At 40.3% G+C, this 16,320-nt stretch overlaps 1 protein-coding gene across 1 annotated transcript in view; it reads right to left on the reverse strand.

The window, feature by feature from the left end:
* The window catches only part of PPP2R2B (protein phosphatase 2 regulatory subunit Bbeta), a 300,082-nt gene that overhangs the window by 106,820 nt on the left and 176,942 nt on the right, over positions 1–16,320 (reverse strand). Inside the window, exons 3-4 of the mRNA XM_036752198.1 lie at positions 14,747–14,912; positions 7,451–7,563 (exon numbers count right to left, since the gene is read on the reverse strand). Of these exons, the coding sequence (XP_036608093.1) occupies positions 7,451–7,563; positions 14,747–14,912 (279 nt within the window). The remainder of the gene's footprint in view (positions 1–7,450; positions 7,564–14,746; positions 14,913–16,320) is intronic.

The following is a 16,320-nucleotide window of genomic DNA, read 5'->3' on the forward strand; positions in this document are numbered from 1 at the left end:
CATACCCATCCACGTCAGTCCCATCCCTCATGTGACCCTATCCCACTTCACCTACCCTTTCCATGGTGTCCTCTGGAATTCCCATTATATTGCTAACAAATTGCCCTTCAGAATAGACCTCTTCTCAGCCACCTTTCATCTACTTTCAATCTCAGAAATCTGGCTCTCTTCAGAAGACAATGAATTCCTAGCCATCCTCTCCAGGACTGGATGCACTTTCTCTCACGCCCCTGAGAAGGAGCAGATATGTTTCTTCTTGCTCATTACTACCTTCAGGTCTTCCTCCCAACACCGTCACTCATCAGCATCCCCTCTGAGATTCAATCCAGATCTGTCACCCTATCCAGAACCTGGGGGCTGCAATCTAACCCCTTCCCCTTTTTTCTTTCTTTCTCAAGGAATTCAGTACCTGATTCACAGTCTCCCTCTTTACTCCAGACACAGCTGCTATTCCCTGGGACTTCAGATATATGCTGATGCCCCCTCAAATACCCTTGCTTACCTGAGCCCCTATCATTTGTACTTTCCCTTCAACTCAGCCCAGAAATTATCATCCTTGTGATCTCACAACCCACCACAAGTGCTTTGATGTCTACAATCCATTCCCTTTGGAAAGAACCCTTGAGTCACTGCCTAGGAATCAAGACAGTTGGGTTCTAGTCATGGCTCTAGGTAGTTTGGCACAAGTTACCTAAATCTTTCTTCAGAGTAAGAGATAACTCAATCTCCTCCTTTGTGTTTTTCCCCCCTCTCTTTTTAAAGATGTTAAGAGATAGCTCTTCTCAGCAATACAAGGTTCAAAGATAACTCCAAAGGACTCATGAGGGAGAGAGATATCTACATCCAGAGAAAGAACTATGGAGACTGAATGCAGATTGAGGCAAACTGTTTGCTCTCCTTTTTTTCCCCCTTTGTTTTTTTTCCCCTTCTCTTTTGTTTTTGTTTCTTCTTTCTCATGATTCATTCCATTGGTAATAATTCCTCTTTACAACTCGACTATTGTGTAAATAAGTTCAATGTGAAGTTATATGTAGAAGATATATCGAATTCCATGCCATCTTGGGGAGGGAGGCGGGGAAGAAAATCCAGAACTCAGGATCATGCAGAACTGAGTGTTGTAAACTAAAAATAAAAAATCTTAAAAAAAAAAAAAGATGTTAAGAGAGCATGTGTGCATAGAGGTAACTATCTGCTTCGTTGATCTCACAGGCTTGTTATGAAGTTCTAATGAGATAATGGGTGGGAAAAATCTTTTCAAATTTATGAAGTATTACAATAACTCTGATTTTACTATATTTCTGACTGTATGATGCCAAAACCACCAGTTAATTCTTTCAAAAGGTGGTAAGTTGGATCAGTTTTTTGAATGGAATAACCATTTCCTAGACAAAACTGTCCAGTTTCATTCAATGTGGCTAATCTGACCATCATGTGTAGACACTTCCTCCCCTTCCCAAGTAGGGAAAGTTTGAAAAATTATTTTTGGATGCTGATAAATGGTTTTGTTTAGTCACAACACTGCCCTGGACTGGCAACCAAAGCACTGTGGGGCCATGATAACATCCTCAAAAATAACTAAATTGGCAAATGCCTTCTAGCAACTTGGCTTACAAGCATTCGACCTCAGTGGAAAAATACTAACACCAGGCAATCACTGAAATCCTGTGCTTTCCCAGCTGATGGGAAAGATAAGAGCATGCTGGGAATAGTAACCTCATTGGGGCAAGTCAACAAGAATAATAATAGCTCACATTTCTATAGCATTATAAAGTTCATGAAGTGTTTCCTCATCACAACCTTGCAAGTATTATTATCCTCACCTAAAATAACTGATCCAAGGTCACACACAGTGGCAGGACTTGAACCCAAGATTCTGATACCAAATCCAGGGCTCTTTTGATTACACTTATGCTCCAATCATCTGATATTCAGTTCAAGTGAATAAACATTTATGAAGTGCCCACTGTATGCAGAAAACATAGAGGGAGGTAGAGGAAATACACAAGTCAGATGAGATACAGACCCTGCCCTCATGAAGCTTACAGTCTAGATGGGAATTAGAACACCTACCCAAAGTAGCATGAAATCACACATTATAAACACGTGAAAGACCTGTAGTCTGAAGGGAGGATGTTTCTAGGTGGCCACTGGACAGTTTTGTGGTCATAGTAAACTCTGGAATGATCCCAAGACACCCAAGTTTTACGGGATCATAGAATCATAGATTTAGAGCTTTAAGGGACTTCAGAAGTCACCTAGTACAACTCTCTTATTTTTACAGACGAAGAAACTGAGATTCAAGGAAAGTTAAATTAGTCATCTGAAATTACTCAGGTTGTAAATGCTGGAGGTAGAGTTTGAACCCATGTGTGTTGATAACAGAGCTAGTGCTTTTTTTTTTTAACTACACCAAAGGAGAAGCATGAGTCCCATAAAATGTCAGCAATGTCAAAATTACTCTATTCAGTTGTCATTTATTAACGAATTTTCAAGAATCTTTTTTCCCCCCAGAATCCATTGAGACTCAACTCTCTAGGAGTCACAAGTACTAATAACATCTTCCTTTTCTTTGGGGCCACAATAGGTCACTATGGGTCCCCAAACCCCCTAAACCTTCTGGTTTAGAAGCAAACTTCAACACCGTGTGTGTTCCCAATGGCATTGACAGCTAACAGTTAATGAGGAAAATAATAACTATGGTCAAATGCAGTCACCCTATGCATATACTCACCCTGAGGCTTATTAAGTCTCTTGGAAATGAGCTCCTGTTGCTTAGAAAGGGCTCCTTGGGCCTCTTACCTATGGGTATTGAGAGGTTAAGAATGGGGAGCTCATGTACCTAGCAGCTGCTCTGCCATAAGAAACTGCACAGCGTCTACCTCTGTATTAGGCTCAGACTTTACCAAAGGATTCTACCATCCCATTTGCGCTAGAATTTCCTTTTCCTTGGGGTGGTGGGGAGGTGAGAGATGCAGAGAAAATTTGGAACTCAAAATTCTGTGGAAATTAATGTTGAAAACTAAATATAAATTAATTTTTTAAAAAAATCCTTTTCTATACTAGGTCTATCCAAGGCATCAAAGACACAATAAGAAGAAGAAAAGGAAAAAAAAAAACAAACAAACCCGGCAACCCTGAAGTAGCCAGTTAATAATTACGATACCAATCCTAATCCCCATAGCCACAACTAAGGGAAAGAATCTCAATCTGGGGTGTGGGAGACCTAAATTCTAATTCCTGTTTTCCTACTAAACAGCTGTGTCCCCTTAGACTCTCTAAGCCTCAGTGTCTGCAACTGTCAAAGGAGGGCAATAATATATGTCCTGCCTCTTTCACAGAGCTATTATCGAGAAAAAATGAAAATCCTAATTCAAGCCTTCATCTTTTCTTGCCTAGGGTCCACCTGCCTCCAATCTCAGCTCTTTCCAACCCATCTTCTGGAGGACTACCTAAACAATTGAGGCCATACCTCTCCTCTGCTCACAAAAGCTCAGTGGCTTCCCATTGCCTAATGCATAAGGTATGAGCTCCTGAATCTGATGCCAGATTCAAGGCCCTCCACAATCTGGCTGCAATCTAAAAGTCCAGTTTTATCTCATACTATTTTCCTGGATGTGGTCCACATTCCAGGTAAATTAGACTACTTTCTACTCCTGCTTCTCATCCTGCTCTCTTTCATCTTCTCCCTTGAATCACAGTATGACTCACACTTAGAATGGACTCCCTTTCCTCCCCTCCCCATCTGCTGATGTCCCTCCTCTTTAAGGCCCAATTCAAAGACCATGTACTTCATGACCCATTGATTCTTATCTGATTTCTGCCCCATGATACATTTTCTTTGCATTTATTTCACTTTGTCTTGGATCATAGTTCTGTTTAAGTCAATTCTATACTTGAGTGCCTACTATTTTCTAAGCACTAAGGATACAACTTAAAAAATGAAAGTCCTTGCCCTCAAGTAACTTACATTTTATTGAGGGAAAGCAACATGTATATAGATGAATTAATACAAAACACATTCAAAGAAATTTTGGAATATGGTTAGAACTAATCACTAGGAAAGGTCAGGAAAGCCCTAGTATGGGAGGTGTCAATTTTCAATACTTTAAAAGAAGCTAGGATGAGGGGGAATAACATTCCTGAGTTATTTGTGCTCTTATACTTTCCCTGGAGCAGCTAGGTGGTACAATGGATAGGGCTGTAGGCCTGGAGTCACAAAGACTCATCTTCCTGAGTTCAAACCCAGCCTCAGACACTTACTAGCTGTGTGACCCTGGGCAAGTCACTTAACCCTATTTACCTCAGTTTTCTCATCTGTAAAATTAGCTGGAGAAAGAAATGACAAACCACTCCAATATCTTTTCCAAGAAAACCCCAAATGGAGTCACAAAGAGTCAGACACAACGGAGCAACGACAAACACTTTTTCCACCCCTCCTAGTAGAGCGTGAACTCCTCAAGAGCCTGGTCCAGGGTGGGGAACCTGGCCTGGTCAATTTTGTATCGATTTTTATATCCTCAAAATTTAGCATGTAGCCTTTGACATAGCAGACACTCAAAAAGCATCATAGACTCACAAAGTTTTGTTGAAATGATGCATTGACCACTTTGCAATTTCAAAATCACAATACAATTGTGGTGCATTACCATCTCATTTTAACCATGTGATGCCAATTGTGTTGCTAGGTCAGGGATTGAGTGGACAAATGCTTCTCAGGGGCTCTCCAGGCAATAATTGATTGGCTTTGAAAGACCATCTTGAATGATTTTTTTAAGAAAAAAAAACCAATATTCTTTTTTTGTAAAGCTGTGCATCCTAACACTTTGACCAAACAGGTTCATTACTCAATAAAGATTAATTAGCTGTTGAGAATTATTATAAGTTCTGACTCCCAAGATCATTGGTAGGAGGACAAGGAACTGTAAGTGAGCCAAAGGTGATCATCAGATGGAGAGAAAAAACAAAAAAACCCACCACACAAAACAACAGCTTGCCATGAACAATCCAACACTTAAGCTCATTGTGGTCACTTCCAGCCTAATTTATAGTGAATCAGTTCTTCTGCACAGTAAGCCATTGTCCTACTGCAGCCTTTGTGTTTGCCTGTGTTTTCCCTCTGTGGGAGCTAGGCTCAAATGGGAGGTAAAGGTTAAATACTTCAGTATTTAAACAGAAAGACTGCTGGAGTTACCCTGTGTATGCTGAAATGCAGAACTGACAGCAGAAGGCCTGGCTCATTTTAATGGAAAGACTGGATTTATGGGCAACCTAAATGCCTAAGAAAGGAGAGATGAAATGAGATAGGAGGATCTGCAGCTTAATAGCAAGTTTATTTCATGATCTGCTTGAAAGAGTATTGAGATGATTGAAAAATTTTCATGGAACCACAGATCACCACACTAGTTAGAACTGACCTAAGAGGCAATTAAGTAACGTAGTATATACAACAGTGGAATCAAAGTCAGGAAGATCTGAGTTCAAATCTTACTAGCTGTGTGACCCTGGGCAAGTCGCTTAAGCCTGTCTGACTCAGTTCTGTAATCTTTAAAATGGGGATAATAATAGCTCCTACCTCCCAGGGTTGTTGTGAGGCTCAAACTAGATAATATTTGTAAAGCTCCCTGCCTACCTTAAGGTGCAATACAAAGTTAGCTATTATTTTTGTCATAATTATTACTTCATAGAATAAAATTTAGAGCTTGAAGGGAACTTAGAGGACATCTAGTCCAACAACCAGAATTCAAACTTTATCCTTAGGACCCTGGGCTCTAATAGGCGAGCTTTCACCTAATCTTGCCTAGAATGAGGTCACCATTCAATTCCCTGGCCATATCCAAACCATACTTTCCTCTGTCCTCCTCAACCCTCTCCCCTTATCAACTCTAGTTTTCTTTTATATACTGTACTTTTCTATTAGAAAATAATCTCTTTGAGGGCAGAGACTGTGCTGCTTGATTGTTTTATTATGACCCACTTAACACAGCACCTAGAATATAGTGATGAAGAAAACCTTTTTCATCCACTCATCCACCCACCCACCCAACCACCCATCCATCCATCCATCCATCCATCCATCCATCCATCCATCCATCCACACAGATGAGGAAACTGAGGAAAGAGAGGTTAAATGACTTGCCTAAGATCATGCTTGTTGAAGCAGCTAGGTTTCTATTTGAATGTGGATCCTGCTACTACAGGTTTAGTGCTCATTTGAGGGGCATCTAGTTCAAAATTTTCCAAAGATTGAATCCCAGGGAAGGAGCAGGGCTTGGACAAGAAGCCAGCCTACTAGACTTTAGTGCTCTTTCCACTAGAACTTCTATGCTTAAATCACCATTTCTGTCTGGTTGTGTGGCCAGGGGAGGAGTCTTTGTCCTCTTGGAGACTGACACTCAAAGCCTGGCTCCTGTTGGAGGCTCTGTCTCCTTCTGGGGATGGAATTTCCCAGAGTGACACAACATAAAGGTGTGAAAAACCCATGAGTTTTTTCAGATGGTCGTAAGTTATAGACACTCAGAAATCCCATGAGCAAGATCAATCAAGTTGCCCACATGGGCTTGAGGATGCCAGGAGCTATTCGGGCTGCAATCTGTGGGGAATGTCACTTTATAGGCTCTCTAGCGACTTTTTACTGAGATAACTCTGAACTCATCCTTGGGTTTTTTCCATGAAGAAATGCTAAGTCAACACAGGCAAGCAATGGATTTTTGGGTGTGATGCACTGCTACTAAATATATAGTGTAAATAAACCAACTTTTATCTATAAAGAGGATGATGCTGACATCCCCACCAGTAGAGCATATGCTTCGAATTGGTTCCATTACATTCAGATGGATTTGCACCTAGTTATCTAGCTTGGCTCACCCAGTCTGACCCATGAGCATTCATTTACTGATGCACTAATCAGAATGAAGAAAGCAGTCTGCGGCCAGGAACCACAGCAAGGATGACTTGCTTTCACTGGGAGAGAATCAATGGCCTTTGTATGTATGACCAGCTCTGGGCACTAACAAAGTTGGCCAACCAATACCAGGGCACATAGTTGAATGCTAAGTAGAAGGCCCCTAGCCTTAGTACTTCTATCCAGAAATTTGGCTTCTACCTGGACAACTCATGACCTAAGAACACATTCTTTGCACTTATTTTAAAAGCTCCTAAATGCTGGGCCTAGTCTCAGTACCGAGCACATTTGTCACATCTTTAATTCACCCCTAAGTTCTGTCTAACATCTGCTACCAGAGGATCTGTGAGGGTACAGCTCCACGTGGGTTTCCTCACATGCTGGATTAAAATGCTCTTGTCACAATCTAGAGAAAACAAACTGCCTTACTTCCAGTCTTACAAGAGGCATACACTCAGCCCTGCTGTCCAAATGAGAAGACAAAGATTTTATTTCATTTTGAGAAAGGCCGCTTTACTTCTAGAAAGGTAGGTACCCTTTGTCTCTTACCCGTAGTGTTGTGATGGTGGCAGGATCCCGGAGCCGGCCATCTTCATCTTTCAGATTGTAGCCTTCTGGTCTCTTATCTCTCTCACTGACTTTCCAGAGCTTCACAGTTTTATCTACAATAGGAAATTTAACAGTTAATTAGTCATCTATTAAGCATAGGTAAGGTGCCAGGCACTGGAAACAGGAAACACACCAGTTAGAATAGAAAACAAAGTTGGTATTGAATGGAATGACCAATATTTTTAAAAACTGAGTTCAGCGTAAAAGAGCTTTGAGTAACCCAAACTTGGAATATACGAAAGAAGTGGAGCGGTCCAAAGACAGAAATATGCTTTGTGGATACTTTTTGACAGCTAAAAAAATGATATATTTAAGTGGCATTGTAAAATACATCTTCAGCCACAGAAAGTGAATTAGCAACCTCTCCATAGGGATCTGGTGCTCCGATAGGGGAGTCAGGAAGTGCCATGTGGGTCAGGAGACATTGGGTAACAGAGCATAAAATTAGGGCTAGAAGAGACCTTAAAGTTGATCTAGTCTAAATTCCTCATTTTACAGATGGGTAAACTGAGGTTTGGAGAACCAAAGTGATTTGTGCATGGTTGTACAGTTCACCAGGGTCAGAGGTGAGACGTGTGCCGAGCACTTAGAGGCTCAACTCTATATCCACTATACTATACTGTCTAATAAGATGAATGAGAAAGCATTTATGAAGTATGCCAGCAATGGGTATACAACTAGAAATATAAAACTGTCCCTGCTCTTATGGAGATCACATTCTAACTGGAAAACATGGAATATATAGGCAGATTCAGCTGCAGAGCACATGGAAAGGTCGGAGGTTCCATAACCAGGTGGATAGAAAAGTCTAGGAGTGCATAAGTCTTAGGATACATAAGGATATCTGCTTCATAGGGTAGAGAGCCTAGAGGGGACCAGCTTACAACCACTGGGATGGGTGTGGGGAACAAGGAGCACAGGAGTAAAGATTCTGGGTTCCACCAGCAGGGGTGGTGCCGATGACCTTAGAAGAAAGGCTAGGAGTGGGATCTGGGTTTTAGTCATACTTCTGTCACTGACTAGCTGCAGGGCAGGGGGAGGGAGCACTTTGAAAAAGTCCCTTTCCATCTCTTGGCCTCAGTTGCCCCCCACCTCTGTAAAATGAGGGGACTGTCCTAGATGAACTCTAAGGCCCCTTCCAGTCCTACTGGTCTATGATTCCATGCTTCTATCTCGTATACTCCACAGTGAGTCACTGGCAACCCTGAGGGCCCACATCAGCTTGTATTGAGACAGAAGGTGAGATGGCTTCCTGTTCTGAAATGCTGGCACCAGCTGCAGGGTTTAATTTAGAACTTCCAATCTCTGTGCCAAACCCCCACGGGTTCTATATTCCCTCTGGATATCCTGTCACATACTAAACTGCTATTTTAGGGAAAGAAAATGTGGCATAGGCCATGTTTATATAGTCAACTCTCGATAGTACATGTTAACAGAAGGGTGCCAGAGCATAGATAAGCCCCTAACAGTGAATAATAATCCCCCCAAAATCAATTCTATTTATACTTGCCCTTGGAATTCATCATATAAATTTCCTGTAGCAAAATTACTTTTCTAACCACGGGTTTTTTTTTCTTCTTCTGGTTAGTATTAAAATTGGTTTTCACTCATTGAACACACACCAATTGACTGCTGAGGAAGACAGAGTGTAGAAATGCAGAGAAACAATAATACAGAATATTTCTCATGGAAATGTCGGGTTGCAAATAATTTCAGAGTTGGAAAGGATTTTAGTAACTTTCTTGTTTTGCCCACACCCAAAAAAGAATCCCCACCATAAATGAGATATTTGAAAAGTTCTTGGCACACAGTACATACTTAATAAATGCTTGTTTTCCCTCCCTTCCACCCCATCCCCATATTGACAAGTGACTTCTTGCTTTTGTTCAAAAACCTCCAGTGAAGGGAAACCTATTTCCTCCCAAAGAACTTCATCTTACCCAGCTGCTGGTTATCAAGCTTTTCCTTATGTAAAGCCTCAATTTGCCTCTCTGACTCATCCAGTCTTGGTTCTGCCCTCTGGGCTCAAATAGAACAAGACTCACCCTTCTTCCAAAAGCCTTTTAAATTCAAGTCTCCCTGAACCTCTCTTCTCTAAGCTAAGTAACCCCATTTCCTTCAATCAATGCTCAAACAGCACACAGTCCCTTTACTATTCTGGTGTCCATCCTCAAGGGTGGTCTTTTCATGCAACCCAATGGATTCTGTTAAAGGGTCGCACTTGAGACCTAGAGGGCCACATGTGGCCTCTATCCCCTTACAGATAGTTGTAGATTGGCTATGTGCCCCAAATTCACAAATTATTTGTCTCCTTCAGTTAGGTCCTCCTTCTAATGTCACTATTTTTATCCGTGGGACTACCATTCACTTTTCTCCAGGCATCGTAATCCCTGGGGTCATTTGGCTCTTTCCTCTCTCATATCCAATCAGTCACCTCTGCAAATCTCTTATATTTGTCCCCTCTTCTGTTTTTCTACTCTCACTACCCTTGTAGTGAGTAGAATACCCTCAATTCCTATCTCTCTCGACTCTTGCAATAGCCTCCTCAAAGGTCTTTTCACCCTCCCTCTCTCCTTCAAACAGCTACCATCTCTCCCTTTCAAAGCTGCCAGAAAATTTTTTTTTCTCAAGGCAGCTAGGTGATACAGTAGATAAAACCTTGGGCCTGAAGTCAAGAAGTTCCAAGTTCAAATCCAGCCTCAGACACTTCCTAGTTGTGTGACCCTAGACAAGTCACTGGAGAGCTATCTGGCTCAGTGTTCTTATCTGTAAAATGGGGGTGATAATAACACCTACCTCTCAGAGTCATGATGAAGATCAAAAAAGATAATATTTGTAAAGCACTAAGCACAGAGCCTGATAAAAAAGAAGCTTAATAAATGCTTTATTTCCTTCCTTTTTGTTACATATAAATAGAGGTGCATCACTAAATCTGCTTAAAAACCAAGAATGGCTCCTTATTATCTAACAAATAAAGTCCAAGCTTCTCCACTTGTCATTTGAGGCCTCCAAAATCTGGCACTACCCGGTCTTTCCAACTTTATGTCCACCCAGCCTCCACTCAAGCCAAACTAAACTACTCTGTGACCTCCATGATGTGCACTGTTCTTTCCCAAGTCTATACCTCCATCCATGATGTTTGTAGATGCTTGGAACATCTCTCCCTCTGCCTGCTGAATTTCTACCTATCTCTTTAGAACCTGTCTCAAATGTCTCTTCTCCCAGTAGACTCCCGTCATCCAGTTTATAATCACTCTCCCACTCAGATTTCCTAACATTCCATTTTGTAATCCTCACATACTGTATTTTTTGAGGGGGCTATCTCAGCCTATGGTTTAATCTGTATAGGGAACTTCCAGTGCTGAATGGTTTGCCTTTAATCACAAGGTTAGCATGTGTCAGAACTGAAACTTGGTCCTTGGTATTCCTTAGTCTGAGAGTGTTGTTGCAAGTTGCAGGTGGCCAAAGGGTCCTGAATTTAACACCTCTGGCCTAAAGCACTAGGAGATTAAGCGATTTACACAGGTAAGTGGTACAGTGGACAATGTGTTGGACTTGGAATTAGGAAGACATGAGTTCAAATCCTGCCTCAGATACTTGCTGGCTATGTGACCCTGGGCAAGCCACTTAGCATCTGTCTGCCCCAATTCCCTTATCTGGAAAATGGGAATAACCTACCTCTTAGGGTTGTTGTGAGGATCAGATAAGCTAACATATGTAAACTGCTTTGCAGACTTAAAGTCCTATATAAATACTAGCTATTTATTAGAAGGGGGACCTGAATGCAGGTCTTACTTGCTCTGAGACTAATTCTTTATCCTACTCTAGGTAATCTAGGAGGGCAAATTAGGATGAAATGGGAGAAGTCAAATCATAATTAATAATAATAGTTAATATTTCAATAGCACTTTGTGGCTTCCAAAGCACTTCACACATACTATCTTATTTGATCCTTCTAACAGCACTGTGAAGTAAGTACTACCATTATTCCCACTTTCCAGATAAGGAAACTGAGGCTAAAAGAAGTTAAGTGCCTGGCCCAGGGACAGTGTGTGAGGCAGGATTTGAACTTAGGTCTTCCTAACTCCAAGTCTGGTTCTCTATCCACTATGCTTTGTTCCCTACCATGAGGAGAGGCTTTGTCTCAATATAAGCAAAAATATTTTTTCATGCTTATATCTGTCCCTAAAATGAAATGACTGCCTTTTAGATAGATAGACGAGATGTATTCAAGCAAGAGTCCAGATGCTTATCCGTCAGGAATGTTGTAAAGGGAAGTGCTATGTTGTAAGTTAGACTAGATAGCCTCTGGAGTCTCACCTGGCTTTAAATATCTAATCCAATGAGATGGCACAGAAAATGTTTAGCAAACCTTAAAGTTCCTTATAAATGCCAGCTAGTTACCATCATCATTAATGGTGATGATGATGATGATGGTGACTACCGAATACTGAGCCACACTTCGAGCAAACATTTAAGCAGGCAGTAAATCCTGTCAAATTTTAAGGTGTACCTCCTATCTCTTCACTGGCATTACTCATACTCATACAAAGAAACTGAACAAAGCAATCCAATCCAATTGGTAGGTTCCAGTATAAACACATCTTGGCTACTGTCTTAATAAGAAAGAGCCCATTAAACATTTTCTAAGTCAAAAGTATACCTCAATAGGATATAAAATTAGCTACTTGTTTTTATTAAAGTTACTCATAAATATAATGAGATTGGCATGGTTTTTAAAAAAGATAATTGATAGTGAATTGAATCTAAATTCTCCGTGGCTGTCTCGCCCGGAGCCTTCCTTGACTTTATCACTCAGCCTTTCTTTCCTCAGTGTCCTGAATCTTTGTGTGCAAGAGAATCACAGGAATAGGTGGCCTTTATTCTGAATAATGACGTTTTCTTTATCCTGGCAGATTCTCTGAGTATTTTATCATCACTTCTGACAGTTTTTAAGCACAATCTTATCATTTATCTTAATTTTCTCTTCTATGCTGTAATTCCAATTGACTTTCATTAATTTCTTCACTATGTGTTAACCCATATGGCTTAAGGGGGGCTTCCATTTTCTCTATTTATAGAAAAAAAGGAAAATTATAAAACAACATGGGAATTTTTTTTATAAGAATCATTCTGAGATGCTGTCAGCATGTGAAATTGTATCCCAAATGGGAAGATAATATCCCTGTTAATCAAAAAACTATTTAAAAACTCAATTAACAGAACATTATGCTATATAATTAATCTTCATTGCATTTCACTGATTTTCCCCTCCCCCACCAAACGAGGTTAATAAGTGTTTGAATTTTATTACAATGATCAATAGACTAAATTCCATAATGCAAAGTAAGTTGGTTACAGGAGATAATTTGCTATTTTTCTCTTCCTAAAGTAATTAAGTCACATTCATCTAAAGTTTCATTCATTCTGAGTACCAGGCTCACATTCCAAGATCTCTTGGACTAGAATATTCAGCCGCTGCTCTGAAGAGCAGCCCAACAAAAACAAATCAGCTGCAGTTCTACCTCCAAGAAAACAGGATCCCAAAAGGTAAGCAAAGCAACAAATGGAGTCAGAGGGAAAGAGCAGATAAGATCTAATTATATTTGTCCTAGTACCACAACTACATTTGACATGTCACCACCAATGTTAAGTATTCTCTTCAATGGGGAAGGTATTAACCACTCTGTACCCCCTCATCTTGTAAGATTTTAATCCATGTTCTCCCATGAATTAGCCCATAGATGGTCCACCCAAAGTGCTAGACACCTCCCTATAAGTCTTGTTTACATTTCAAGAATATAGGCTTGTCTTTTAACCCCAACTCTCCTCAAATGCCTGGTCCACTTTTTCCCTCTATAATGCATTTCCTACATTGTATGACAATAGAATTTCCAATTTCATTGAAATACGTTGCAACCTACTTGTGCCCATCACAATATATATATATATATATGTGTACATATATATGTATGCACAGAATATACCCACAACATAAATATGTATTGTATGTTTCGATACATACACAATACATACACACATACATGTGCTGTCAGTTTTGAGCCTGTCTGGTGGTTTTAGATTTGCTCCCTAGGAGCTCAGTGCTCCGGTTTCTTATTGGTGGGTTTTTTAAAATCCATATGGCACTTGGTTCTTCTTAAGGAGTGAGACTAGAAAGGATAAAAGAGGAATTTGATAAATACAGAATTTCACTGACACATTAAAAATAGATCCAACTTCAGAGACCATGCTTACATACAGGATGCAGTTGACAATTATAGGCTTAATTTGTTTTCTTAGGGAAACTTTAGTTTCATGTGCTGTCTTATTTCTAGCCCCTTGTGCTGCACAATTGGAGTTGTATTCTATATCATTTTGTTCTCTAATTATCTCATGCATTTGTATGTTCCCTCTACACCTAGACTGTAAACACTCATGGACAATGGGTTTCCTACAAGGACTAATGGTGTGGTATACCTCACTCTGCTAGGGGCAGGCACTCAATAAGCATGCGTCATGGATTTGCCTCAGTTCTACAAACACACAGGTTTCCATGCATTCTCTCTGTTGGGATAAATGATATCAACTTCCTTTGAGTGAATCATTGGAAGAAAAGGTATAGAGAAGAAGGTGAAGATGAAGAATTTTATCTCTTTGGGTTGGATCACTGTCTCTAGTGAGATTCCTCATCAAAACAGGCAAAGACAATATGAAGATGACCTCTGCTTCCCAGAAGAGGCATTTGCCCATTAACACGCTGGGTATGATGTATCTAGCACAGGAATGCCTAGTCTCCCTGGAGTCTATTCTCAGAGTTCCTTTCCAAGAGTTTTTGTCCAGACAGCATGATGAGAGGCAGTGGTTGGGAGTGGAAATCTGGATTTTATCCTTGGTGGAGTTGATCAATACAAGTTATTATTTTAGACAGGTCTCCAAGTACATATAGCTTAGCTTGAGTTATTGGATCTATACATTTTATATTAATCAAATAATCTGAAGTCTCTGAGGCTACATGCAGTGTAAAAAGTGAAAAGAGCACTGGCCTTGGAGTCAGAAACCTGGAAATCCCAAGCTATGAAACGATAGGACTCATGTAGCTTTTTTAGAGCCTCAGTGTCCTCACCTCCAAAATGGGGGTCATAATGCTTTTGGTACCTACCTCACAGGGCTGTTGGAGGGAAAGTACTTTGTTAGCCTTAAAGTGTGACATCTGTATTAGATATGATGATTGCATACCATTAGTGGAAAGGAGAAAGTAGGCTGCATTCTGCTGTGGAAGCCATCTGATCTTATTAATCTTTTCTTCAATCTCCAAACTCTTCAGGTAATCGAATTCGGGCTCATGGCTCTGGAATGTGCTGTAAACATTGTATTCACCCCTTCGATGAAGCTGATTTTTACTCTGTTGGGGGGGAAACACAAAAGAGATTTTTTAAAAAGTGAAAACATATTTGTGATGGTTTTCTCTTCTAACACATACAACAGGGAGGGACAAGGTGCCCAGGGTTGTACACAAAGCTATTCAGACTCAAATGAATGAAGGAAAGGTTTCTTTTGTCTCCCCCTTGGTACCTGATGTTATTTCAGAATACACAGTAGGTGCCCAAATTAATGATGAGTGAAGGGGTAGGAGAGGAAAATTATTGTGGGGAGGGGAAATAAAAGAAAGTAGAGAACAAAGAGCGTGGTTTAAGAATTTGGGGATTATATTCTCAAAAAGTTAACAAATGTACACTCTTCTTTACCATGTCCGTCAGTCAGACATTAAGCACCTACTATGTGCCAGGCACCATACTAAGCACGGTCAGGGGAAATAGAAGAAACCTCCCTCTCCTCTATACCCCAAAGGGTGGACTTCCTTACAGGGACAAAGGATCACTCAGGATGGGCAGAAAGGGAGGGGTTTCCCATGTACATACTTGAAGGGAACAATCCATGAGGTCCCATCTGTGCTTTTGAGTATTTCCAAAGGGCTTTTTGATTCAGTTTTTGAAAATTTAGGCTCAAAAATTCATACTTAAATTGTACAAACATTAGTCTTAAAAATAACTTTCTGAATAAAATGTTAGTTTCTATGTATCTGTGTCTGAACACATATAAATGAAAAAAAAAAAACAAAACATTGAATTTGGAATCCCAGGACAGAGGTTTAAATCCTGCTCTGCTATTTATTTACTTGCTATGTGGCCTTGGGCAAGTTACTTAAGTTCTCTGGGTTTTAGTTTCTTCCTCCATTTAAAAAAAAAAGAGTTTGAATTGGTCTGGATGAATTGGTTCCTCCCAATTCTAAAACTTATGGATATCTTAACTGAAATCTAAACTAGTTTGGCTGCAATTGGTCAGGATGAACGGCTGGTAGTGAAGCTCCTAGAGAACCAATCTGCACTCTCTGGCTCTCCCATATGTCCTTGCTTTTCCCATTTACTAGTGCCAGAAATCTGCCAGTGACTTTGGAAGCCTAGAGAGGAGAGCAGACCAGTCGCTTGTCCACAAGTATTCAACTGTGCTCCTCTGCCAATACTGAAAAATGCATAGTTGGGTGGGGGAGGGGGAGAGGGAAGGAGGAAAGGTTCTTTCTAAGCTGATTCTGTGGGAGAATAAATTTCTCCTGAGATTCAGCCATTGAACTAGGATGAGAACCTGACCCTAGATAATTATCACATGGAAATGTTTCCCCTGCTTGATGCTTACATAGCTCTTTTTATCTTTAAGGCTCTTCACAAAACTAAACTAATTAATTGCATGTTATTTATCTACATTGAAATTTTGTGGAACAAAAATACTATGTCTTAAAAAAAACACCCTTCCCT

The sequence above is a fragment of the Trichosurus vulpecula genome, chromosome 3 (genome assembly GCF_011100635.1).
Source record: "Trichosurus vulpecula isolate mTriVul1 chromosome 3, mTriVul1.pri, whole genome shotgun sequence".
Classification (NCBI taxonomy): domain Eukaryota; kingdom Metazoa; phylum Chordata; class Mammalia; order Diprotodontia; family Phalangeridae; genus Trichosurus; species Trichosurus vulpecula.